This window comes from Serinus canaria, chromosome 4 (genome assembly GCF_022539315.1).
Source record: "Serinus canaria isolate serCan28SL12 chromosome 4, serCan2020, whole genome shotgun sequence".
NCBI lineage: Eukaryota > Metazoa > Chordata > Aves > Passeriformes > Fringillidae > Serinus > Serinus canaria.
The window spans coordinates 59,619,433-59,646,123 of NC_066317.1; the positions used below are offsets into that span (position 1 = coordinate 59,619,433).

The window sequence follows — 26,691 nt, forward strand, 5'->3', positions numbered from 1 at the left end:
CGGGACGCGGAAGTGCGGCGGGAGTGCAGCAGCAGCAGCAGCAGCAGCCATGGCTGCCCCGCGCATCCTGCTCCTGCCGCTGCTCCCGCTCCTCGCCCTCCTCCCGCGGGCCGCCGGCGAGCTGCGGGCCTTCGTGGTCGCCCACAGCCACATGGACGTCGGCTGGGTGTACACGGTGCAGGTCGGCGGGGGCGCCGCACGGGTGGGGTGGGTTCGCTGCGGCCGGGGCTGAGCCGCAGGCAGGGCTCCCGGGGCGCGCCGCCGGCGGAGAAACGCGCAAATCCTTGGCCGGTGCAGCTCCTGCCCCTAGTCCGGCCTGGTGTGTCCGCTGTTCCCTGGTGTTTCGGGATCCTCCTTTGGATGCGCGGTTAGCCTGGGAGCCGTGCCCTTGGGCTGTGGGTTTGTGTGTGCCTGTCTTCAGCAGGATCCTCCTGATGCGGTTTTTTGTCTTTTGAAGGCAGATTTTCATGGTCTTTAAGTTTATCTTGTTACAAAGCCAAAACCCCAGGAAAACCTTCTGTCATTCTTCAGAGAGGAAAGCAGGATCCCAGGTCCTCAATGGCTGCAGTGGGCTTGGAGCCTAGCGCCTCTGAACTAATTTTTGCTAAATATATGAAATGCAGAGCAAAATAAATCAGATGGGGCCTCATACCTTTTACCTTTTTGAGTCGAAATCCTAATACTGAATTCTCCTTCATTACTATGAATTATTTTCATTTACGTGTGAAAGATGCTGTGGGTACTTCACTCACTCGAGTGAAGTGGCATTAGGCCTAACTAATAAAAAAGAGCTAGTGGCTCACCCACCGTCTCTGCTGTGCAAGTTTTTTTTCCCTTTTTAGGAAAGGTTTATGAATTTCTCCTTTAATACTTCAAGCTTATACTCAGAAATTGCATAAGAGAGCACAAAACTAAAGTTTCAAATCCTTTGTTAAAATTTCACAGTGTTTTAAATATCTAATAATCTTGATTTCAAAAAACGCTTATGAACCAATGGGACAATAATTGAGGAAGAAATTCTTTAGATAAACCAAACAGTATTTTAAGCCATTCCTCCTATATTCAGATGTTTTCCTTTTTCTAGTGGCAAGAGCATTTTTACAAAAGTGTGTTTCTGTTGTGGAAAGCAAGGGGCTAGGAAAAGTTAATTTCTGATTTGGATTACCTCATCTCCTTGTTTCAAATGGTAATTTTCATGTAGGAAATTTACCTAAATTGAAACTCTGCTTTCATGTTTTACATATCATGTCCATTAGTTTTTCACTGGGGAGAGATCTATGTGTCGACCACTTTAGGATGTACATTTTGTGGTGGGTGTTCTTAAGTAACAGTAGTTTAAGTAGGTAAGTGTTAACTGTCCAGTAACATGCAGATAACTTTGTTACAAGGAAAGAAAGACATCTCAGGAAATCCTAGGATGTTGACTGTTGTCTTTAGACATTCTCTATCCCTTTAAAATTAAGTAAAAGGTGGGAGACAATCTGGTCAACAAAAGTTGTTCTGGTCGAGGTAAGTGCACAAAAAGTATCTCTCTGTGTGCACAACTTCAAAATGAACAAGGTGTTGTAAATTTGATACCATATCATAGGATATAACACTGTGGTAGGTTATTTGATGAGTACAGCTGTCATACCTGCATTGCAATAAAGGTCCATAGGCCTCATTCTGGAATAGAGGTGTTTTTAGGAACAAGACAGGGTAGATGCATAAAATCTCACACTTTCTGTGTCAACAGTTGAACTCATTCTAAGATTCTTTTACCAGCCTTGTTTTTACTCTATCCTAAAACATCAAGCAAAATAGAGTTATTTTTCATAATAGCATAATTTACAGTAGATGCATCACTGCATTGTACTGGTAATGCACAGCATAGAGTCACACTCGCTCTGAAGAAGCAATTCTGGTAATTCAGGCCATCAAAAGAAGAGCTGAAATGGGAGAATGAAGTGGGTGTGTGGGGTCTTTATGGTGGTGCAAAATATTATCAGTCATGGCATCAGTGATTTAAGGTGAACACGTAAGAACAAAGTCATTCCTAGTGTGTCTAAAAGAAAGCTGTTATTGGTGCTGGTCTTGGGAGAAGCTACACCTTGATCCAGTTAGGTGCCCAGTCAGGAGGATGTTTTCTGAAGCAGAAGGGCCAGAGGCTGTATGTAAACAGCATTAGATCTTTCTGAGGCTACAAAGGAAGCGTGCAACAAACGTGAGGTTTTTGGTACCCCTCTTTTCAAGCCCAATGAGTGTTTAAAACAGCCCTTTTAATCTAGGTAAAACAGAGCTTATTTACCTTTTTTTTTTCTTTCAGGAAAGTATGCATGCTTACGCAGCAAATGTCTACACTACCGTTGTAGAAGAGCTGATGAAAGGAAAACAGCGCAAATTCATTGCAGTGGAGCAGGAGTTCTTTCGACTCTGGTGGGATATGGTAGCCACAGATACACAGAAGCAGCAGGTAAATTGCACTGGACCTGCTAACAAAGAATTCACACTCTTTTCAGGGATAAATAGGGGCAAAGTACTTCGCCATTTGCTTTTTACCCAGGTCTGATGTAAGCTGCCTCTGAATCTAGTACTTAAAGGACTTTAAAGGCAGTTGCAAGAGGTTAAAGCCCAGCTATAGATTAGAGCAGTAGGAGGTAGTAACCTTTGCACTGAAGATTTTTTACACTTTACAGTTCTTGTTGAATGGCAACTTACTTATGTGGGGCCATGCTACTTTGAGATGTGGGTGAACCTGAAACAGGCTGCACCAATATCCATTAAAACATCTGACACCTATCACTGCTCACTAGAAGGAACTTTTTGTTCTTTCCAGTTAAGTACTGCTCAAAAACCTGCCATTTGTAAGCACAGATAGTACAGCAAAGCAGTGACTGTACATTTAATGGCAGTGATTTTTTCTAGTAACGTCATTGTGGAGTTTTATTTGTCACTTCTTTCCTCTGACATGAAAGAAACATGCTGAATCAAAAACTGGACTGATAGGCTGGCAGCTGGTTGTTTATTTTGCATCCCCAGGATCCTAACAACAGTTCTTTACATTTCAGTTTGTTTAAAGTTCTGGATGTTTGAAGCATCGTGCAAAAAAAACCATACCTCTTGTCTGGTTTTCTTCACATAGTTCTTCACTATTCTGAATCTTCAGTTATGTTCTGTATTCAAATAACAGCCTGTACACAGCTGATCTTTGCAGGAGAGATTTTGTTGGGTTTAGGCAGTTTACAGTGTTTGTAAACTCTCCCTTTATTCGCCTGTTGTAGGACAGTTATCTTGTAGATTTGTTTAATTAGAAAGCTGTGCTGTAAGTGAGGAAGAAAACAGCATAGGAACTGCTTTGTAGAAGGACAAGAAAGTCCTCCAACTTTCAAAGGTGAGTTGATCTTATTTCAAGTATGTCCTGCTGCTATAAGCCAAATGTAAAGGCAAGGCCCATGTTTCTAAAATCTATTCCTGCTGTTAGGTGGAATCCAGAAGAGTAATGTGAATCACATTTGACCTTGGTAGTGCAAAATTTAGTACCTATGATTCAGGCTTTAGTTTCTTTGCCTAATTATTTGTCATTGTTTCTTTTACGCATTGTGTAGTCAGTTCTCTAGTGAAACTATAAAGTTTCACCTCTCAAAATTAAAAATTTTTAAAACTAAATTGCTCTTAAACCTGTGTGTCTAACTTTGAAACTCTAATTTGCAGATAAATATGTTTTTAACATTAGTAAGTTGCAAATATTGGTCCCTGAAATTAGGTCACTCTGGTTACTGCCCTGCTTTTTCCACTTGAACTCTAGCATTGATTATTTTCTGTGGTATAGGCACTCTGGTTTTAATTTTCCTTTTTTCTTTAGTGGTTTACTTGGAATACAGGATGTAATTCTAGTTTGTTTTGAAGTGTCTAAGATTTAATTGTAGTTGTTTTGAAGCTTTGTATTGGAACTATAGCATTAAAGACTAGTAAAAGGTGTAGCCTGGGTGTCGTAGTTGAGGTGGTCACAGTACAAAGCAACACGCTCCATTTTCAGAAGGCTTCAAACCTGTTTTAATATAGCATGCATGCTTTTTATACATTCTTACAAAACTCTTAAGTTTACACTGTACTCATTGCTTATTGGAACAGACAGTTGCAGTTTTCACTTATTTATCCTTCTTTCTTTCTTGATTTCTATGTCAACGACCTTGGTAGAAAATTCTTTCAGGGGTAAACATGTATCCTCTTATCAAATTTCTCTCTAGTTCACAGGAGTTGCTGTAATACCTCTTCCACATCTGGGTGCAGAAACTGGTTTTTCAATTCAGACAAGAGAATATGTTAGAGTGAAATGCACTGCAGCAGTATTCAGCTGGATGGGAGCCTTACAGTTCATAGCACATGTTATTTACACTGAATTTTCTCGTGTGAACCTCATAACTGTGGGTTGGTGTCTGGGTGCTTTAACTAGGGGAAAAAAAGGTGTGTAGCCACTGTCTGATTGGTAGGTGTGAGTTGATGGTGGTATGGTCCCAAGGATCACAGATATGTTCTAACAGCATAGCATCCTGCTGCTTAGAGTACTGCTGCATCTGCTTCCTCCATTCCTCCTTCCTTTTGCCCCCTTCTGATCAGAAAAAAATGCTTGTCTTTACAGATACTCTTTTCTGTTTTTGGGAGATGGAAGATTGGATATTACTTGAATTATTTTTCTTGTGTTTCCTCTCAGTGGTTCCACAAAACTTACATTAAAAAAGCATTTCTGTGGCCCCAAGTTTCGATTAGAGGTATATTTTGAACATCCATCCAAATGGGGAATATTAATTACAGATTCTTTTCATGTAGGTCAGGGCCAGTTCTGTGCTGACACCAGATATCAGTTATCTGGTCTCCCAGCATGCTAATCAGTCACCACAGTCAGCTGGAACTAATTTAGGAATGCTGAGCCCTGAAGCATTTTCACAACATTGTGAAGGAGAGAAATGATTATAATCAAAATTGACAATCTGGCATCCTATCTGAGTAGACACTGAAGGTTCCTGGGAAAATAAACATAATAGCCCTAAAAATGGCATCCTACATGACAGATTAAAAAAAAATGTTGAAGATTAAAATACGTATTTGCATAAACTTTACTTATTGGAAGTTTGAGATATCTCTGAATTTCTAAAGTAACTAAAATAAAACCAGAAGACTCCTAACGCTTTTAGAAAGGGACATAGACTATTCCTTCCTCCCTCCAAACACCACCCCCCCTCTTCATCCAGCATTTGCTCAAGGCTGTACTTTTCAGCATATCTGTTGTTTCTAGGAGCTGAAATTAAACTCTCCCCTCTCCCACCAAGAAAAAAACAACCCAACCCCCCCCCCCCAAAAAAAAAAGCCACTACCAAAAGTTGAGCAGGTTGTAAAATGAGGTTATCAGTGGGTTATTCAGGCAGGCAAACCTGTGGGATAACTATTTCTTAATAAGGCATTCTGTCAGTCACAGGTTGAGCAACCTGTCTGTGCCCCAAAGGCAAGATAGATGCATAGGGAGTGAGATGTTTGTGGCCATGGTGTGATGGCACTGTCTTTCTCTCTCCTGGATCCCAGAGATCTAGTTTCCAGTTAAAACCCTGAGTATTACTGCTTGCCTGGGGCTCCACTGCTGCTTGCAAGGAATTGCATATTGCTCCCTTATCCAGCCACCAAGTGCATTCCCTAAGCTGGATGCAGCAGAAGGAAGATTTTTGGAGAAACACTAGTGTCTTCTGTTTTAATCCTCCAGCTCTGGCTGCCTTGAGGCAGGATTACAGGCTGCTGCTGCCAGTGCAGTGTCTGGTGTTCAGACAGTATAAAAAGGCACAGTAACAGCACTATTGAAAAACACCAAAAGGTCAATGTCTACCTGGCATCCTTTGTTCCTGTTACCTGGGTAAATCAGTGCACTGTGCAGCACATTGAAATCCTTTTTTCCTCTGTTACTCTCCTTTAGATAGCCTCTGTACAGACCGCCCTGTATCTCGCTTTTATCTCACTTTTTCTCCTAGATGCCTTCTTGACAAATGTTGTGTCTAGGTAATGTGCTAGCAAATGAATTTGCAGCCTTTTTGGATAAAACTGAAATGATGCTTATGTTCTGTGTCTTAATTTCAATATCACAGGTCCATCAGTTGCTTCAGGAGGGACGACTGGAATTTGTCATTGGAGGGCAAGTGATGCATGATGAAGCTGTGACACTAATTGATGATCAGATTTTACAGTTGACAGGTATGCATATTTGCATTTAAATTTTATTTTTCATTGTAATGACCTTGGAGGCTTTGTTTGGTTTTCATTTTTTCCTCTCCAAAATTGCTATTAATTTCTGACTTCTTAAGAACTAATTAAAGCATTTCTTATTTTTTACTAGCCAAAGTGTTATTTGTATAAAGATTGTTGCTTAAACAAAAACCCATTAGTTTTGACATGACAGTTCTGCAGCAGGCACAAAGGTTACCAAAAGCTGGTTTGTCAGGTAGAAACTTGTTTGGAGCAGAGGCCTTTTGTCTGTGTGTGTGTTTGAGAGCAAAGTTCCTGAGAAGATAATTATGGTGAAATTGAGGGTATGAAACACTCCTCAAGAAAATACCTGGTAGCAATTCAGAGTGCAGGGAAGTTGTATTGTTTAGGCAAGGTCTGCTGCAGAGTGGGGCATGGGGAATATGACTGAGGTTAACTAAAATTAGTTGAAAGACTTCCTTGATGAAGAAACCCCCATTTGGGGGGGTTTCTTCATCACAATTTTCTGTCAGAAAGACGTGCATATTTCCAAGAGAAGTGCTATTTGCCATTTTAATCTTCTAACTTTTGCATCTAACATTTGTATGTTACACCTGTCCATCTGATGGTTGAAAGAGTCTTGCAGTACATGGGTTTGTTTGCATTGGTCAGTGCAAACAGAAAGAGGATAACTGATGCCACCTCTGTGCTAGAGATGTCTGCCTGATGCCAGGAGGGTGTAGCAGGGAGGGGATGTGTTAGCACCAGCTGCCATGGCTGATGGAAACTGTGCCAGGGCTATGGTATTTCTACATGGGAGGGCAAAGGGACAGAAAACTCTTCTGTTATTTTCTGCATCTGACTGCACAGCACCACTGGCCTTGTTCCTTGCTTGTCTGTGTTTATCAGGGGCTCAGGATTAGCAGCTGCTTCTGTACATCAGTACACTTTGGCCATGAGGAGGAGGACGAGATATGAACTTTTTTTTGTCTCATCTGACTCCTGTGTTTAAAAGTGCTTTATGGGCTTAGAGCACTGAACCTAGGACTTCTCAAATAAAATACTAAATTGATTGAAGAGTCCTTTTGTTAAACACAAACACAGCTTTTCTTTAAATTGTAGTTAGCTGAAAAAGACATTATTCCGAATTTAACATTTCATTCTGTGTAAACATAATCTTTCTTTGCTAAACATAATCTTTCTTTTTAAAAAAAGAAATTTCAAGTTTTGTAATTTATTAACCAGGAACAAAAGTATTAATGTATTTTAAAATTCTCATTTGTTTGTCCTGATCCCTCTGTTCAGTTTGAGTAGATACAAAGAAAATTTATTATGTGGAGTTCAAACTGAGAAGACAAAGCCAGTGCAGTCATTTGTGGTCTAGATTTCATGTCTTCTCTTGTCTATCCAGAATTCCAGTGTTTTGGAGGTGCCTAGAAAATCCTGTTTCAAATATGTCTCTATCAGAATACTGAAACAGACTGCAAATATTTTAGCTAGGAAAGACATTTACCATGGGAAAGATGAAGGGAAAAGAGGCCTTGCAGCCTCGCTTATTCAAATGTGATATAAAAATTTGAAATAGAGTTATTCCAGGAAAGATATGATTGTATTTTCTGATAGTTCTGTATTTTCTGATAATTCTGTAACCATGAAATAATGATCTGCAATTTCTTTTTCTTTTTTTCTTTTTTTTTTTTTTAATGATGAGTATTCTAGTGCAATATACCTGAGTTCCAAATAAAATCTACTGCTTTCCTGGTAGTTTTGCTTTGATTCAAATGATTTTTGTGGGTTCATGCTATTGTCTGGATTTTCCTAGTTCAGGGATTTCTTTCTTCAAAACTCATCTCTATGTTAGTAACATTAGTAGCAGCATTAGTAACATTAGTTGTAAATAACATCAAGTATCAAGTTCACTATTACCCTTTGGCTTTTTTCTTTTCACATGACTGATAATCACATTCATGCTGTTTTTTTAGGGGATGGTTTGCTTTCCTGTCCCTTTGTCGTTATTATGAGACTAAAATTTTCTGAGAATGGGTTTTATGATTTTTAAGCAAACTTAAACTATGTCCCAGGTTGTTGTTTTCGTGCAGACTCCAACCTGGCTATTAGCCTTAACCTAATCTCTAGCTATGTACTTTTTCCAAAACCTGTCTCTAATCATAATTCCTTTTTGTTGTAATCTTTTATAATGTTAATAATTTATACTTAGCATAACAATAACATTTTCAGTATGAAACTTTTTGGTGTGAATGATTACATTCCCAAAACTTTGAATGCTTTGGGAAACAGCAGCAAGAAGCTATCCTTTAAGTGCTTACCTGTATCACAATATCCCTATTAAACTTAGGAAATTAACTTTTAGAAGTGTTCCTAACCTAAACAAATTTTGCTTTGCAGAAGGTCATGGTTTTTTGTATGAAACTTTTGGCTTCAGGCCTCAGTTTTCTTGGCATGTTGATCCTTTTGGAGCTTCAGCTACAACACCAACTCTTTTTGCTCTGGCTGGTTTCAATGCTCATCTTATTTCTCGTATTGACTATGATCTGAAGGCTGACATGCAGAAAAACAAGGTAAAAATACCCTTAGGAATGAAACCATTGCTGGCCTCTACTTACAGTAATCTAAACTATGACATTAAGATAAGAATCTCTGTCATCTGGGCAAGAAAATGTAGGTATTTTTTGTTTAAATGGGACATGCTGATTGCATGTGGTGATGGTGAAACATTTTAAATCTGTGTTACATGGTCAGTTAATGTCTTTGTGACTCTGGTCAGTGATAAAATGTAGTCTAGCCTGAAGAAGACACAAAATGTGGGCAAATAGGCAAGTCTAAAAGGACACTGAATTAGGAGTGTTTCAGATAGAGACACTGGGAGTTCCAGCTTTCCCTGAGAGAATCTTGTATCTGTTGGGTTTTATGTGAGCAGGGTTTTTTGTAACCTTTGGGCACTGTGTTGTCAGGCTTGGGACATTTATTTGTGCCTGTAAAATTAATGATACTAGGTCAGTTAAAGTGGCAGCTAGTCAGGGTTTTGTTGAATTCAGCTTTTCTTTCTTCTCTTGCATGGTGTCCCATACACAATAAATGCTTTTCATATCACTGTGTTGGACCCTGATCTGTCATCAGTTTTACTCAACTACATTATGAGAAAATATGGGGCTACTCAAGGGGCTTTCACCACAGTGTTCTGGACACTAGGCAGATTTTATGAATCTTGGGTAAAACTCAAGTGTTTCTGAAGAAAACAGAATTCATGTTGAATTTAATGAAGCCTGGACCTGCCACAGTAGATTTTCAATAATTTGCAGTTCTTTCTTTCTGTTAAAATCTTTTATGACTTTTTGACAATCTTTGCCCAGCTATTTTGTTTTCTGTCCCTTAAGAGTATGAAGGCTTCCAAAACAGTAAAATTCTAGTTGAGTAGAATTTAAACATTAACATCAGTTAAACATTGATTCCCACTGACTACAGTGCAGTCAGACTACATCTGGATCTTTTCTAGCTTATAGATGTTCAGTTTCCATTGAAACAGCCAAGGTATAATGGCTGTGATAAGACAGGCTTATCTCTGGATTTTAGTGTGCTAGCACTGTGCTGCCTGCTCTCATTCTGCATCAAGTCTAATGGAAAGGGGCACTGATGTGGCCTCCTGAATATAGTGTGTGACCTTGCCTGGGATACCATTGGCATTGGATCTTCAGAAAAAGCTCTTAAAAGTATTAGAAGGGGTGGAAGGGAAGATGGGAACTCTGAAGTCTTAAGTTGTTAATGATGTATTTTGGTGAATGTCATCAAGGGTAATGGTTGCTTATCTTATTTTGTTTGTTTGTTTTCCAGAAGCTTCAGTTTGTATGGCAGGGCTCTCCTTCCTTATCTGCAAGACAGGAGATCTTCACCCATGTTATGGATCAGTACAGCTACTGTACTCCATCACAATTACCTTTTTCAAACAGGTCCAAAATATGCAGAAATGTTGTTCACTTTGGAGAGTTTTTGTTATTGGGGTTTAAGCATTTTCTTTGACTGTTTTCTTTCAAAAGTATCCTACTGCTTTCTCCTTTCTCCTCTCCTGACATAGACAGAGCCTATGTCTAGACTCTGTAGATCTAGTAAGGATCATTAAGCATCCCCAGCTTTCCACCATAATAAATGAAGTTTGCTCACTACCTAACAGTTGAATTCTCAAAAGTGACACTTTGTACTGACAGGCATTAAAATACTTCTAAATATTGACAGACTTGTTTTCTTATACCAGGAGGCTTGAAACATAGGTATGGCTTTCATCTACTTATAATACAGTGACTTACTTACAATGTCAGTTTTTATTTAAAAAAATAGAATAAAAATATGAAACAAATTAATTACTGTAAATAGAAAATGTCCAAAGCAGGACTGGGTTGTTTATTTTTCTCTGCCTGGAAGTAAAGACTTGAAAGCTCCAGGAAGCTTAGTAAGGGATTGGCTATTGCTAATTGATTTTGTATGGGAGATTTTCAGCATTATCTTGAGCTGAGATTGTGTCTGTCATCCCTGTACAAACTAGAGCAACAAAAAATTGCCATTAGTTTGGGGAAGAAATTTGAGAACTTTTGAAAAATTTATTTTGCTTACTGGCTTATCCAGTAAAATACTCTTTGAGAATAAAGTCTACCTGGGGGAACATCCTCATTGTTACAAAGCTTGCTGGTTTGTCCTATGGGTTCTTTGTTCTATGACAGCAAGCGGCAGAGACTTGAAAAGTTGCACAGTGTTGAAAGAAAACAGGAGACTCTTCCCCCTACCTCCACTCCCAAATAAAACTTAAACCTAAATAGTAGCAATGAATATAATTTTGCCTCTTATTCCCATTTTATACCAGCACCTTTTGATGTGTTTTTCGCAGTTGAGTAAATCCTGTTTACAGCTTACTGCTTTCTGCTTCTACTTAGGTCAGGATTTTTTTGGAATGGTCTTGCAACTTTCCCAGATCCACCAAAAGATGGTGTTTATCCAAACATGAGCCTCCCTGTTACAGATGCTAACCTCCACCTGTATGCACAAACCATGGTGGCAAACATCAAGGAGAGAGCAGCCTGGTTCCGGACAGGGGAAGTCTTGTGGCCATGGGTAAGTGCCTGCTCAGTGTTTGCTTTAGGAGGGACAGGTACACACCAGAGTGTAAGTGGATGGTTCTTGCTGCAGCAGGTACTGCAGAAATGCTGGTACAAACCATGTGACATGAGGTGTTTTTCTAATAATTTTGGTCCAAATGACTGACTAGTAATGATATATAAAATTTCCTTTATAGCCTGCCTGTCAGTTGTCTATCAAATCTTCCACCCTACTCAAGATAGAAAAAAAGTGACAAAACTGTAAAGATAACCTCTTGCATAACTATATCTTACAGTATTGCTTCCCTTTTCTACCCCTTGCTTTGTCTATTTAAATGATCTTCCTTTTTAACTGCTTAGCCCAACATAATTCTGTGTTAACAAAATTATAGCATTAGAGGAAAGTGTGTGACACTTCTGTAGACATGGTCTTTCCTAACAGATATCTAATCATTTTCTTTTAGATTCTTTGTATTTTAGGTAGAGCCTTAAGCAAGCATATCCCAGCTTGGTCATCTAAATATTTTCTTCAGCAATATGCTGTGTTAATTACATCCTACATGTACATATAGCACTGATGTGCTCTTGCTGTTTTCCAGTCCTTAGGAAAGAATAACTTTGCCTAAACTGAATGTACAGTCTGGTTTCTGATTTTGATGGATGCTGCAGGTCTCATAATGACAATATTAAAGGATTATATGTGTTCTTTATGGACTATTTCACCACAATATCTGTTGTTACAAAGAAAAACTTTTTCTGACTGATGAGTCACTGATTTGTTTTTCTCCTGTGTTTATGACACTGTTGCTTATATTTAATTTATTATTTTTGTAGAGAGTGAGAAGTAGAATATAACACTGTAGTTGTGCTGTAGTGAAAATTGTGCTGGAATCAGAAGTTTTTAACAGTACAAATAAACCCCTAACATCTAGATCCAAACCCACAGTTTTGCAGTAATGTAAGAAAACTTATGGGTTTCTGTGCTTGTGATAATGCTATGTAAAGATGTAGAGACAGTATATGGTTCTAAAACTCTATGCTTTTTCATGATTTTTTCATTATTGCAGACAATCTGTGCAAGTAACCCTGCCCAGTCTTGATAGTTTTGTAACTAATATCAGTTTTATGGGCAGTCAAAATCAAAATAAATACCCCTGGAACATAGACTAGTGTTAAAAATTATCCTCCTTAATTATGTGACCCAAAGTGATTTGGCTGTTCTGTGTTTGGAATTTCAGGGCTGTGACAAACAGTTCTTTAATGCATCTGTTCAGTATTCTAACATGGACCTGTTGGTGGATTATATTAACAAGCATTCTGCTGAGTTTGGAGTGACTGTCCAGTATGCCACTGTCAGTGATTACTTCCAAGCAGTCTATAGCAGGAATCTTACATGGGAAACTCGGGACTCTCAGGACTTTCTTCCATATTCAACAGGTAATGAAGTTCACAGCTGCCTAATGTCTGCCTCAAATGTAAAATTTTAATGAGGGAAAATGAGCAATAAAGAAGAAAAATGCCTTCTGATAAGATTTGTTCACTCTATCATCAACAGACTAGTTGATCCTAACTCAGTTGTGTGAAAAAGATGGGTGTGTGGTCAAACAGAACAATGTCCCATTTTTACTGTTTAAGAGAACTGGATTATGCATAGCTCAGACCAGAGGTGGGAAATGTGATGTGGAGTGATCTGTGAGTGTCTGGGGAAGTTACAGGTGACCAAGGCAATCTGAAAGCTCTTGGGGTAGTTCTGTGTTGCTACAGTGGGACAGGGGTTCCCACAGTGAAACCGTCAATGTTGAGAATTTGGTGTCCACACTCTAAGTAATTGCAGGAAATTTATAATCTAGCCATATGTGCCCTCAGCTCTCTTCACAGAGAGCAGCAGGCACAAGTTCTCCAAGGATTTTTCCTGGGAAAGGCGGTGAGAAGTCCAGAGAAGGAGATAAAACAATTCTTATCTCTATTCACTGTCCTGTTGTTTGGCACATATGGAATGTATTATGGAGATTGTTTACCCAAAGTGATTTGGTTATTGGACACCAGTGAAGGTTGTTTTGATTCCTTGGCCAGTTGGGTCAAAGCTGTGTCCGGGCTGTCTCAGACAGTCACAGGTTTTTCTTAAGTATCTCTTTTAGTATAGTATTCTTTAATATTCTTTATATCTTTTTAGTATGTGATTTAGTATAGTATTAGTGTAATATAGTATAGCTTGATAAAGCAATTGTTCAGCCTTCTTAATCATGGAGTCAGAGCACATTATTCCCTGGCTGGGGGATTGCCTGTTTCTACTGTAGTCATGTAGATTTGAATGCCCATTAGTGCTTGTTGCATCCATCAGGAATCCAGTTTGTGAGCTCCAAATCCAATCTTTTCTATAAAGCAAAGCATACTAGGTAAGGATGACCTGATCCAAACAAAATACTAATGTACATGAACCCCTAAAGTCCCCTGTAGGAGAAAGTCTTGACTTTTTCATTAAAGAAAGCAGTTTGAAATTCTGGGGTGGGAAAGAATTCTCTTACAACTGAAGTCTAAACAAGTAAAAATACAATCAGTATTTCTGAAATTTTGTAATACAGCGTTACAAAATTCCTTTGCTGCTCCTTGTTGCTTACATGCTGCACTAACTTAGCTTTTCAAGCAGAGCTGAAAAGCACTAGAAAAATACAAAAAAAATCATGCCATACCCTACATCCCTTTTATTCTTGTCCCAAATAAATTTACCCTTTTAGACCTCATATCAAAGTATGCAGAGAGAAGACAGAGCCAATTTCTCAATTTCTAAACTCATCAATTTATTTTATTGCCTGGTTTATCATTAAAATCCCATTGATTTCATTAAAACACCTCCCTGTATAATTGTAGCTACCATTGCTTCATCACATTTTTGGCTGTGTATGTATATTTCAGACTGTTCTGCAATGTGTCTGTTAACTTTTCAATGAATAAAAATAACCATTGCTTCCTGTGAATCATGACATGGACTGATCCCTGACTCCCTCACCTCCCTCTAGGGATTATACCTAACAACTTACTGATAAAAGCGTTGCCAGTTCTTACTGCTAATATCCTTTCACATCTGGGCTCTTTCCTTTATCTTTTGGCATATTTTACCTGCAGGATTCAATTGCTATTAGCTTGCATAATGGCAGCACCTTCAGAGTTCCAGCTGGGTGCCCACACAGAGATGTAGTTTTTTTCCCCAAATGACTTTCTGTGCCTGGCAATTCCAGTATAGATTTGAGTGCACTTTCTCCCACATGCTGTTTTGCTTCTTGATGATTAATCCTCTCTTATTCTTGCTATGCCCTTTTTTTATGAGTCACATATTGGGCTTAGTGTCACTTATGATATATGGAAACTCAAGTTTTAAGTCCCAGATAAGTATTTCATTCTGCTCTGCATTCATTGTACTGTGCTGATACGTATGTGTGGTTCTTCTGCTTATAATGTTTAAAGATAAAATTTAATTAATTCTGTTGAATCTTCTAGCACCTTTCAGTCCAAAAATAAGTTTTTTGAACAAAAGATCCTATTTTCTAATAGGCAATTAATTTGCCTTTGATCTTGGGCTGATAGCAGATTTTTACATTTGCATGTATGCTCTTTGGAAAACACCTCTTTTTGGAAAACCTATATATCACTAGTGTATTTTAAAAGAAATTGCCTCCAAAAAAACACACTCCCACCCCTAAGGAGAATTTTGAAGGTTTTAAAAACAAATACTTGTTTTCTTAGTTCAGTCTGTGGGCTACTGAAAGAGCACAAACAGAATGTTGAAATACTTTCCAGTAACCACTTGAGGGCATCTTTTGATGTAGTTTGAAGGGCTGCAGTAGTTTGGAGTCATCACATCCACAGCACACTTCCAAACCCTCTGAAGGGGCACCTTCCACTAGACCAGGTTGCTCACTATTTCTACTCCAGTTTGAAGAAATAAAATTTAAGCTAAATCTCTTTGACTGAAAGGTTGAAATTTAGAGTGTGTGCATCAAGAAATTACCAAAGATTATATTTTATCAACAACAAATAATAACAGTGAAACTTTGAAAATTTTTTTGCAGATCCATGAGGAAGAAATTTCCACAAACACAGGTTAACTTGGTTGCTCCTGGCTTTGTACCAAACTTGCATGTTACTAGGCCTGTAGGAGAGAGGATAGCTTTTCAAAATGCATGTTCCTGGCTGAGTTTCTTCGTAGCCTTTATGACCGTTCTACCTGATGGCTGCTGTGTAAGAAGCTGAACAGTAGTAGTAGGATAAATGAAGTGGTTTTGATGTGTATTGGATCTGTTCCACTCTAAACAGAGCCATTCCAAGCATGGACTGGGTTTTATACTTCTCGGAGCACATTAAAAGGAATTGCAAGGAGAGCAAGTTCCCTGCTTTATGCTGGAGAATCCTTTTTCACACAGTATGTCCAGAAACACCCAGAAGGTTCTATTTGCAAATACAAAGCCTTAGAGCAACTTCAGAGTCTTAGATGGGCAGTTTCAGAGGTAAAGATTGATTTATTTTCTACTTTGAATGAAAATGTTTCTTTTCCAATAGAAAAGTTTGCATAAACATTTCACCTGGAGTGTCTCAAAGCTGCTTTTATATTTTTGGAAATAACTTCCCCCCTTTTGCAAGTTTTAAGTAAAAATCAAGCAATTTTTCAAAAAACTGTCCTGAAACATGACTTCAGCCCCTTAATCATGCACCATGGTTACTGGCAAATGTTTTGTTCAACCAGTGAAAGAGTATGTGGTTTCAAACTTTGCATATGAAATTCCTTTTCTTAGTGTTAGTTTTGTTATTTACAAGATTGTTCTTAAAAGGAAATGAAAACCAAAGAAAAATGGAACTAATTGAAAACTACTGATAATCTCTACTTCTGCAATTTAGAACAGGAAGGACAAATTTGTTTTTTCAAAGTTCAGCAGCTAAGTGATTAGCCTTGTATCATTAACCATTTGCAGTCCTCAGTGCTTTTGCTGTCAATAATTATTTTGTCTGCTATGGTAATGACCAGATCTAAATATGAAATGAAAAACCTGTCTTGTTACAGTTTATTTGCTGCATTCTTGGTTTTGGTAACTTGTTGGGTTTTTCCCTCTGAATATAGCTGTCATCTCTTATTATTTAAGTTGTTTGTAAGAAGTTTACTTGACTATCATGTTAACACAAATGCAAACCTGAAATTGTCATCCTGTTGCACCTTTCAAATTACTTAAAATGCAAGGTCCAGCACCACGATGGTATAACAGGCACAGAGTCTCCCAAGGTGAAGGACATGTACATGAATAACCTGATGTATGGAATGCTCAACGTAAAGAAGCTGATGGCTTCCATAATCTTTGATATCAACAGTGCAAAGAAGAATGGAGATGTCTATTCTTCTGTTTACACTAAAGACTCAGGAAAACCAGGTACTTTTTGCACAGCTTTTCCAATTTTCAAGCTACCTTATGTAAGCTATCATGTTTTCCTCCAAAACAATCAGCATATTATGTACATCTAAGTTCTGTGAATCATGGCTAGAAAATCATGTTTGCCTTCTGAGACCCAGGATTTCTCAGCTGATGTTCGACAGAACTCTACCTCAGTGCATAAATTAGACTTAGCTCTCAGCTTCAGACTTCAGTGTAATACAAGGAAGAGGTGCTGATCAGAGTAGTCACTAAACCAACTTTACTCTGCAACAGAGCATTGCATGATAAGGAGCACAGTCAGAGTCCAGAAATGTTCTTGCTATAATGGACTGCCAGCTTGTGTAAAAAAATGTTAAAAGATTTTTAAGAAGTCTGTTCTAAAGACTGTACACTCCCTTTTATCTTGACTTTGGAAACTTTTTAAACTGTCAGATATAAGCAGTGCCATGGGCTGTGCAACAGACCCATTTGGATTTTTACAGGGCTGTTTTTAAATGAGGCTTCTCATTTGATCTTCTGTATAACTCTGATAAAGTTAATACTGCATGACAATGAGTTGTAAGCAGCTTATCTTGGCTAAATGCATTTACATTCAACTCAGGTGTCATTTTCTGAATACATGGTCTTTTTTGATTGGGCAGAGAATAGAAGAATAAAGCAGAAGAGGTTTTAATGAAGGACTGTAAAAGGTCTTCCTTTTTTCAGTCATGAAGTTTTACTGCAGGGTTTTATGTTAAAATTTTGTAAGATAGTTGTACCTAGACAGATTTCTTAAACACATTTTAATACCACATTTTTAAAATACATAATGTAGTGACTGCAAGTTTTGTTTGTTTGCACAAAGGTGCTGCAGATGTTGACCTGTATGTGGTTGTCTATAACCCACTGGCATGGAACATCACTACCTTTGTCACAGTTTCTGTCAGCAGTGAGGCAATGAGTGTGTATGATGAGCTGGGACGTTCTGTGCCAGCACAGGTACTTCAACTTTGTTTCTTTCTCTTACTTTTTTCCCACTTGTCAGTTTTCATTAACTGGATTCTACTTCCTGTTGAAGTTGGATTTTCCTCCTTGTCCTTCAAGGGTTGTTTTTGCTTGTCTGCTGTCTCAACAGAGAGACTTTATGTACTCTCCAAAAGGACTTGCTGCTCTTGTAGTGTGTTTGCTTCGTCCTTTGCATGTCTGCTGTGTGTGACCTGGTGTGGTGCTTCTTACCTTATTTTTATTTCTGTGGAAAAAATACTGTTTCAAATAAATTCTTTTATGTTGAAGCCCTGCCTTACAATTGACATCCCTGTTTGTACAATTGACAGATTGCCTTGGGGAGGGAGAAGAAGAGAATTTAAAAATGTAGGTCTTAGAAACTGGTGTCTGTCAGCTGCCATTTGATGGCTCATTCTGTCACAGCCAAGCTCCAAGACACAGCCAGCTGTTCCAGGGGAGGGAAGAAAGTGGCCTCAAGTGAGAGCTACCACTAGCCTGTCTCAGGAGCATCTGCTGTACAGAATGCATCACCTTCAGTGGCTTGATAAATCTCCAGGAATCCTTCCTGCACAAGGCCTGAAGAGGCCTGACTCAATTCCAGATGCTCCCCTCTGTCCCTGAGATGCCAGAGAGCTCAGCCGATTCTGCCAGCTGCCCAGTTTCTGTGACCTGTGGCTTACCACTGTGACCATGCATGAAGGCACATTGCAGTCAGGTAGTGAGGCACAGCAGCTGTCCCTTGTTCCTGTACATGTGATGGCATAAGACCACACTGCCTTTATCTGAAAACCATCAGTCTCTTTGGTTGGCACGTGGTCATGCTTCACTAGAAAGGCTCAGCTTCATCCGAGTTCACCAGGCTCCCAATTAAAAGCAGCATGGATCTACATTATAATTTAGAATTATAAGAGTGGCATGTTTAAAAACTTATTAAAGTAGAAGCTAATTTTTATAATTTAGGGCTTACAGCACGTGAAGGTAATTGCCTTGCTAATTAATCTTCTGTAATGAAGCATTTTTGTGTATGCTAATCTACAGGTTCAAAGCTCCGTGGAATCCCAGTCTACCTATGACCTGTATATTCTAGTTGCAATAAGTGGCCTGAGCTACAGAAAATACAGTATTAAACCCTTGGGTGGTGAAGAGTCTGCCTTTATTGGGAGCTCAGTCAAGTACCAGCGGAGAGCCCTGGCTCGTGCAGGGCAGCAAAGCCAGCAGTTGTTTCCTGTGGTTAACAGCTGCTACCAGATCGTGTTTGACCAAAACACAAACCTGATGCACAGCATTACAGACAGGTGAGATTGCCTGCTTCTTTCAATAGCATTTCAGATTTTTTTAAAGCAATTCATAAAAATAAGTCCAAGGATTTCTATTAGGTGTCTTAATTCCAGGACTCAACAAAATGTTCTTTACAGTCTTTAAAATTCTTTTTTATCCCTGCTTCACATGCCCTCTTTTTACAGGACACTCCAACACTAGCACAGGCATGATTCCATACTAGTTCTGTGCTGTTCCCTGTTTAACTTTGCAGTTGGTCTGAGATGACATATCACAGTAGTAACTAGTATATCAGCAGAGTTTCAGTATACTTTAGAACAAAATAGGGTAGTGAATGTGCAGTATAGTATTAGATATGTAGCTGGACCTTAACTAAGAGCCCTGGGATATTTTCTCAGAGTGCCTTCAGATCATAACTCCAGATGTCTTTGAGATTCTGTGTCTATGAGATTCATGTCTATGAAATGTCTTCAGATTCTCTGAGAAATATAGTGTGAAAGAAGAAAAAAATAAATTCATATTCCAGTTTTCTCCATCCTGTTCTGGCCGGCAGCAAGAGCTGGAATTCAGCGTGTAGGGGAAATGAGATACTCATTCAATCATTTTGAGCTTTTCTAAAGGCAGTTCAGAAAAGCTCAAAATGCTTGAGTTTTTGAAAGTTTGCACTGGGATAATGGGAAAGAATGAGGCCTCACAGGTCAGAATGGGAGGAAAGGTTGAAAAAATTGGGATCTTCAATTGGGAAGCCCTTTACATTCAACTGCAACAGTTGGAAGTTCTAGATCCTGCCCCTGCACTGAAAGTGCCTCATAAGAGAAGTAGTAGAAAACACCTGGATATTCTCCTCAGTTAATACAAATTGTGGGTTGCTGTATTAACATGAGATAAAATGTTTAGCAGTATAAATTTATATGCCAGATGAACTGATTTTTTCTGTTTTCACAGCAAGTTGCCAAAGGCAGAGCAGGTAGCTGAGAGCAGCATCTTAAATTGCCTTCATATGACTTTCTAAAAATTATGATAATAAGTCATGAAAACTGTAAGCTTTAGTGGAGAGAGAAGGAGATACAGTAGGTAAATGTTACTATCCTGTAAATGTTACTATCCTGTTGATTTTATTGTTACCAGTGGTAGACATGGAAACTTGTATCATGCTGATTTTACCTAGCTACAAAGTTCAAAGAACCTAATTATTCATTGGAGCAGTGCAGTGTTCCTCATTCTTGTGAAAGGGGTAGTTTTAATCCTGGAGCAACTCTGGCATCAAAACAGTGAGATAATAGAGATGATGTTTAATCTTAAGATGTTTCTCTTCTACAAAAACAGAAAATTACATAGAAACTCCATTTGCTTACAAACTGACATATATCTTAATGGGAAGCACTTTAGTTCTTTGCTGTCCTCATTTCTTCAGTCTCACAAAATCAATCCACTGTGAAGAAAGTTTTTTTGTCCTTACATTTCCTGCCTTGTTCCTGTTGCTGTTCAGCTTTGCATTTGTCATGTACAAAATGTGTTTGTAAGTTATATAATTTTCACTCTTCTGTGGATTCTCAGGGAGACTAACCAGACTGTCCAGTTCACCCAGGAGTTCCTCGAGTACCACGTAAATGGAGACACTAAGAAAGGACCCATTTCAGATAACTACTTATTTGCTCCAAATACTTCAGCTGTTCCAGTATCAAAAGCAGTGGGGTTGGAAGTGATGTCTGGAAGCTTGATGACAGAGATAAGGCAGTATTTCTACAGGTACAGCACCATTGCAGCTTCACTGGAATGTTTGGATATGTATGAGGTTACTTCTGTATCGTTACTCCTAAAGAGTGAGCTCTGTGTATTTGTACTGTTCAGGATTTAGATTAAAGAACTATCAAACATCTGCTGAATGTGCTGCTGAGGAAGCGCCTCCTGTAAATCACAGAATCATAGAATTGTTGGTGTTAGAAGGACTGTAAAGATCCAGTTCCAAACCCTCTGCAGGGACACTTTCCACTGGACCAGGTTGCTCAAAGCCCCATCGAACCTTGAGAGCCAGAGCCAGACCCTGCAGCACCTCCAGGGAGAGAACATCCACAGTTTCTCTGTGACGGTGTCTCACTACATCAGAGCAAGGAATTTCTTGCTCTGATGTAATGAGACACTGTCACACTGCAGTGACAGTGTACCTACTAAACCTACTCTTTTTAAGTTTAAAGTCATTTCTCCTTGTCCTATCACTAGATGCCCTTGTCAGAAGTGCCTCTCCAGCTCCCCTGTAGGTCCCCTTCAGGTACTGGAAAGCTGCCCTAAGTTCTCTCCAGAGCCTTCTCTTCTCCAGGCTGAACAATGTTAAACTGTCTTCATAGGAGAGATGCTTCAGCCTGTTGATCATCTTTGTAGCCCTCCTCTGAACTCATTCCAGCAGGTCCTTGTGTCTCCCATATTGAGGGCCCCAGAGCGGGATGCAGTTCTCTGGGTGGGGTCACATGAAGGTGAAGCAGAGGGACAGAATGCCCCCTTTGACCTGCTGGCTGTGCTGCTTTGAAGGCAGCCCAGGACACGTTTGGGTTTCTGGCCTGTGAGCACACATTTGCCAGCTCATGTTGAGTTTCTTATTAGCCAACACCCCCAATTCCTTCTCTTCAGGGCTGCTCTCCACCCTTTCTCTGCCCAGCCTGTTTGTGCTGGGATTTCTGGGCAGCCTTTCTCTGCCCAGCCTGTGTTTGTGCTGGGATTGCCCTGACACAGGTGCAGAACCTTGCACTTGGTCTTGTTGGACTTCACATGGGTTCGTTCACTTGTTGGACTTCACATGGGTTCGTTCACTTGTTGGACTTCACATGAAGTTCACATGGGCTCACTCCTGAAGCACATTCTGCTGCAGGAGGGTGGGAGGGATGTGAAGATTGTTTAGGGTGATCCTTTGTGGTACATTTTTTACTGCAACTTCTGTTGAGAAACTGGTTCTGTACAACTCAGTGAATATTGCAGCTAATATCTTACATGGATGGAAATTGGACATAATGATACATTTTCATAACTGTGAATATCTATCTTGAAAGCAAATTGGAGAAAGGAGAAAATAATCCTTTATAAGGTCACTCTGACCCCTGATGAACTGTTCTCTGTGGTAAAATTATATCAGTTCGTAAACCCTTCAGCCCCTTTTAAATCTGGTTGGTTGGTTCAAGTCTTTTGCTTTACATGGCATTGCTCAAGGATTGTAGTTAAGGATCTTTGGAAAGTAGTGTGGAATTCTTGCATCAAAGTTGATGTCACGCAGATTGAAAAAATGCACGTATTCTGTACAATGTAAATATGTTGCTTAGGGAGTCATAATAATTTATAAATTTTTTGTTAATTTTGAGAAAAACAGAGCCTTTGTAATCAAATGAGGAATTCACCTTACACTTGTAATGTGAAGGAAACTTACAGGATATCACTTACTCTGGTTGAATATCTGTGTATTTGAAAATTAAATTGAAATTAAAAATAATTTTACATGAAATAAATAGTAAATGGGAAAGAAGGTTGTTTGTGTAGGATGACATGAGTGCCTTCCAAGTCTTGTCATAGCCAGTCAAGCGCTTCACCTGATAAACTCTGCATCCTTCCTCTCATTTTTATAGCAATGTTACCTCTGAGGACTATGCTTATGCAGTGTACACCAGGCTGTATTCAGTACCTGAAGGCTACGATGGGAAGCTGCTTTGCCATAGGATAGAGCAAGAATACAGTGTTGGGCCTTTGGAATTAAATCGTGAAGCAATCCTGAGAACAAACACAAGTTTGAACACCAGACAACTTCTCTACACTGACAACAATGGGTATCAGATGCAGAAAAGACCATTCAAGGCATATGTAAATAACACAGTGGCTCGGGTAGGCACAAATGTGTAATGCAAAGTCAGCTGTGTCATTTCTTTGCTCTCTGTCACTGTTTCCTGTGTTAATATTATCTCTGCATGGTTTGCTGTGTGGTTACAGAACTATTACCCTATGGTCCAGACTGCTTACATAGAAGATGATACCACAAGGCTGATGCTGCTTGCAGAAAGAGCTCATGGTGTGTCAAGTCAAGGGAATGGACAAGTTGAGGTAAAGTATGAGTTTTTATTTCTTTTTCCAGGTGGGCATAATTTCATGGCTGCTGATAATGTAAGTGAAGCCTGATGGCCGATTCCTGTTGTGACATTTACCTTCCCAATACAGGTGATGCTACACAGGAGACTGTGGAACAACCTTCAGTGGGACCTGAGTAACAATCTCACTTTGAATGACTCTTCAGTGGTTCGCCCTGTAATTTGGCTTCTTTTAGGAAGCAAGGCTCTCACCAACACTTTGTATCGGACAAGTGGACTGGCATTAGAGCATAGGCCAGTAGTGATGTTTGGAGCATTATCAGGTAATCATTCTGTCCCCTATGCTACCTTTAGCATCTAAATGGTTATGTTGCTTTGATTTATGCTGTTGAGTTTTTAAGTGCAGGCTGCAAGCCTCCTGTGAGGAAAAGTTAGCATGTAGTGAGTTAGGAGACAGATTTAGAGCCTGCTGATTACTTTGCATTAATTTCAAACATTGATGTTGTCCAAGTATATGTAATGTTTCACTTGTTATATAATTATCTCTACTTTGAGAGGAGAGTAAATTTTAAAGCATCTAATGAGAAAAAAATGTTCACACAGGGAATTAGTGCAAAGTAGGTAGTGCACCATATATCAGCTTCCTAAATGGTGAGTCCTTAATGACCATTTTTGAGTTATTCTTTTAAAAATATTTGTTTGCCTTATCAATTAAAACTGAAGCCTGGTATTGAAATAGCAATTTCAAACTGAAGTGAAATTTGTTTTATGGAAAACTCTGGTACTCTTTTCTAGTAGTTAAAATCATGCTGCTTTCTGCTTAGTATCTTGCAAGGCCTCAGAAGAGAAAGCATAGTATCTACTTTGCCTCTGCCTTGGCAGAATAAGCAAAAAGCCCTTTACCCTTCCACAGTGCCCTAGCCAGGCTTGTGTGTGTGATGGATGTTTAATGCTTGTTTTGTTTTATTTTGTATAAAGGAGGAGATAAACCAAAGCTGCCTGGACAACTTCAGCAGAATTCAGTCCATGATTTGCCTGTAACTGTGCCACCTAATCTCCATCTCCAGACTCTGAGCATTCCAGGGTGGAGGTACAGCTCTAATCATGCAGAGCAGGTCAAGAGCATCCACATGGGTAAGTGCCTCCAAAAGGTGGCTGGATCTTACCCTTAAATATGCTGGTTTTCTTTTTTTCTCTCTTCTATTTCTAGTATTTTTATTTATTCAAAGCATTAAATTCCTCAGTCAAGGAAGTTAATTGTGCTGTGTTATTTCTCTGCTCAAGTAGTAAAATACTTCTGCATGAGTTTGTCATACCTGTTAGTGACATTCCTGTCAAAGTGGGAGCTGGGCATTTCCTGATACTGGTCCTCTTGCTAACTTTCAAAAATAGGAACTAAGTTCGAATGATGGGAGTTTAAAGTTTAAAAAAAAAGTTTAAAGCTTGGGTTTAAATTTAAAGTAAGAAAATATATACATTTTGATTTCTTTTGAAGGTGAACAGAAGCAAGGTGATGCAGATTTCAGTCGTGTCCTGCTAAGAATTAGACACTTGTATGAAGTTGGAGAGGATCCTGTGCTGTCTCAGCCTGTGGTGGTAGATCTAAAGGTAAATCTAACCCTTCAAGACTGAATACCATGTGAGGTGTTTTTCTTCCAGAGAGAAATGGTTCTGGAGTGCCACATCCTGTGTACTATAAAGTACACAAAAGATGGATATAAATATATTAGTAGAATTTTACCTCAGAGGGAAGTGAGCCTTTTTTTTCTTACTTGGCTTTGCAACACAGAAGCCATCACTTCAGATGGAGTTACCACAGGCACAGCATGAAGATCTGCTAAATATGGGTAGGACTGGTTCTGCTGAGCTGTTGGAAATGTAAGACTTCCTGCAGTACCTTAACAGTGCACAGAGTAGGATTCTGTTTTGTTGTTTCTCTAGTTATTGAAAATTGTAGCTATAATTATTGGATCTTGGACAGGGTTTAAGGAAAACTTTTTTTCTCTACAATTTATTTCTGTGAGTGGTTCAAACTTTGTCACTTCCATCATGTACTCATTTTTTTCAGTTTCATGGTTATTTGATCTTTCCTATGGAAATATATACCTTGTACTCCATGGCAGGGGTTTATTATTTTGATTGTCATGACAGAAACATGGGGAACAATGTGTAGGATTCTCTGTTTCAGTAAAAAGGGGAGTGTGAGTTTCAGCCCTTTTAATAGACTCTGTACTGCAATGCAGAGGAAGCTTTCAGCACCTCAGCTTCTTAGTGTGAAGCCTGGTGAATCTGTATTTGCCCTTGTGCTGCATGACCTTGCAGATTTTCAAGGTGTCTCTGCTCCAGCGCTAGAGTTGAAAATTCTCTCTGGTCTCACTGTGTACTAGGCTGGTGAGATGATACTCTTGTCTGTGAGCCCTCCTTTGATTGCTGGTGTTCTCTTTACTCAGTCTTTGCTGAAGGGACTGGGCTCAGTGATGGCAGTGGAGGAGCGATCCCTCACTGGCACCTGGGATGTGAACACTTTGGAGCGGTGGAAATGGAAGACTGCTCAACATCCAGGCAAAAGTAGGTGGAATAAGGTGGTTGGTGTCCATTGACTGTTGAAGCTTGATGATTAGTCTAGTTAAAAGTAGTTTTAAAAATGGCAAGATTAGAAATGCATTATTATTTTGTGTGACAGACCTGGTATCTGTCACAGCCTGCAGGTAGGAACATTTAGCTAAGACTCCCTGCAAGTACCAGACTGTTGTATTTATCTGATAGCTTGTTTTGCCTAGAAGTGTTAAAGAGCTTGGAATCTTTCTGGAGTTTTCTTTGCCCAGATAGAAGTGGCTACTTTATGAATTCACACTTGTGACACAGATTGATTTTGTCAGATGCTGATGAGTTGTGTTTATCTAAGTTGAAGCCTGTGCTGCAGAAAACACACAGCTGCAGTTAAAAATCTCTGCTGTAATCAGCTTAAAGGACTCTATGGATATGATTCAAGTTAGGGCTGACACTCAGATCCAGTGCTGGGGGTGACCTCATTTTATTTCTCATTCCAGTTAGTTGCTTGGGCAATGTTATTACTGTCACTTGCTTACATGTTGTGCCTTGTAAAAAGCTTGCAGAGGTTTTGGAATGGGCTGGATGAGAGTTTAGAGCTCTATTTGACTTGCAGCTCTGAGCTTGCTTGCTCTTTATTCATGAAGAAGAAAAGGTGCATGACTGGAAGAGTCATTTCACATTTTCTGTGTAAGTCAGTGTGTGAAAAGAAGAGAAATTGTTGTATATTTTAATATTATGAATGGGTACATCTTAGATTCTATACTACTTTGAGTTTGAGGGAGGAGAATCTGCTCCAACACTAGCTTTTAGGGGAGGGATGGGTTAAAACTGATGTGATAGAATAGTAAAGCTGCTTTAATAAATTACCAATGGTTTTGTGTTTTACAGGGTTCTTCAACAGCACAGAGACCTCAGAAGACTTTATAGTAACTGTTCACCCAAAGGAAATAAGGACTTTCTTTGTATACTTTCAGGTTCAAGTGTAATATCTTTGAAATTTTGTTTCAAGATAAAAGTGATAATCTTGAAAAACATCCTATTGCTGTTAATGAAAGAAAAAATAATTTTGGAATAAACTGTGAATTTAATTGA

The 26,691-nt window shown here is 39.1% G+C and overlaps 1 protein-coding gene across 1 annotated transcript; it reads left to right on the forward strand.

Moving 5' to 3' along the window:
• On the forward strand, nucleotides 1-26,691 carry MAN2B2 (mannosidase alpha class 2B member 2). Its single transcript, XM_030239209.2, has 19 exons — nucleotides 1-181; nucleotides 2,306-2,452; nucleotides 6,108-6,213; nucleotides 8,611-8,783; nucleotides 10,054-10,169; nucleotides 11,145-11,322; nucleotides 12,545-12,743; nucleotides 15,618-15,808; nucleotides 16,534-16,720; nucleotides 17,568-17,701; nucleotides 18,746-19,002; nucleotides 20,543-20,734; nucleotides 22,594-22,846; nucleotides 22,952-23,062; nucleotides 23,177-23,369; nucleotides 24,025-24,180; nucleotides 24,542-24,654; nucleotides 25,497-25,614; nucleotides 26,488-26,691. Exons 1-19 carry the CDS (start codon nucleotides 50-52, stop codon nucleotides 26,583-26,585), a joined length of 3,054 nt encoding a protein of 1,017 aa, XP_030095069.2. The 5' UTR covers nucleotides 1-49; the 3' UTR covers nucleotides 26,586-26,691.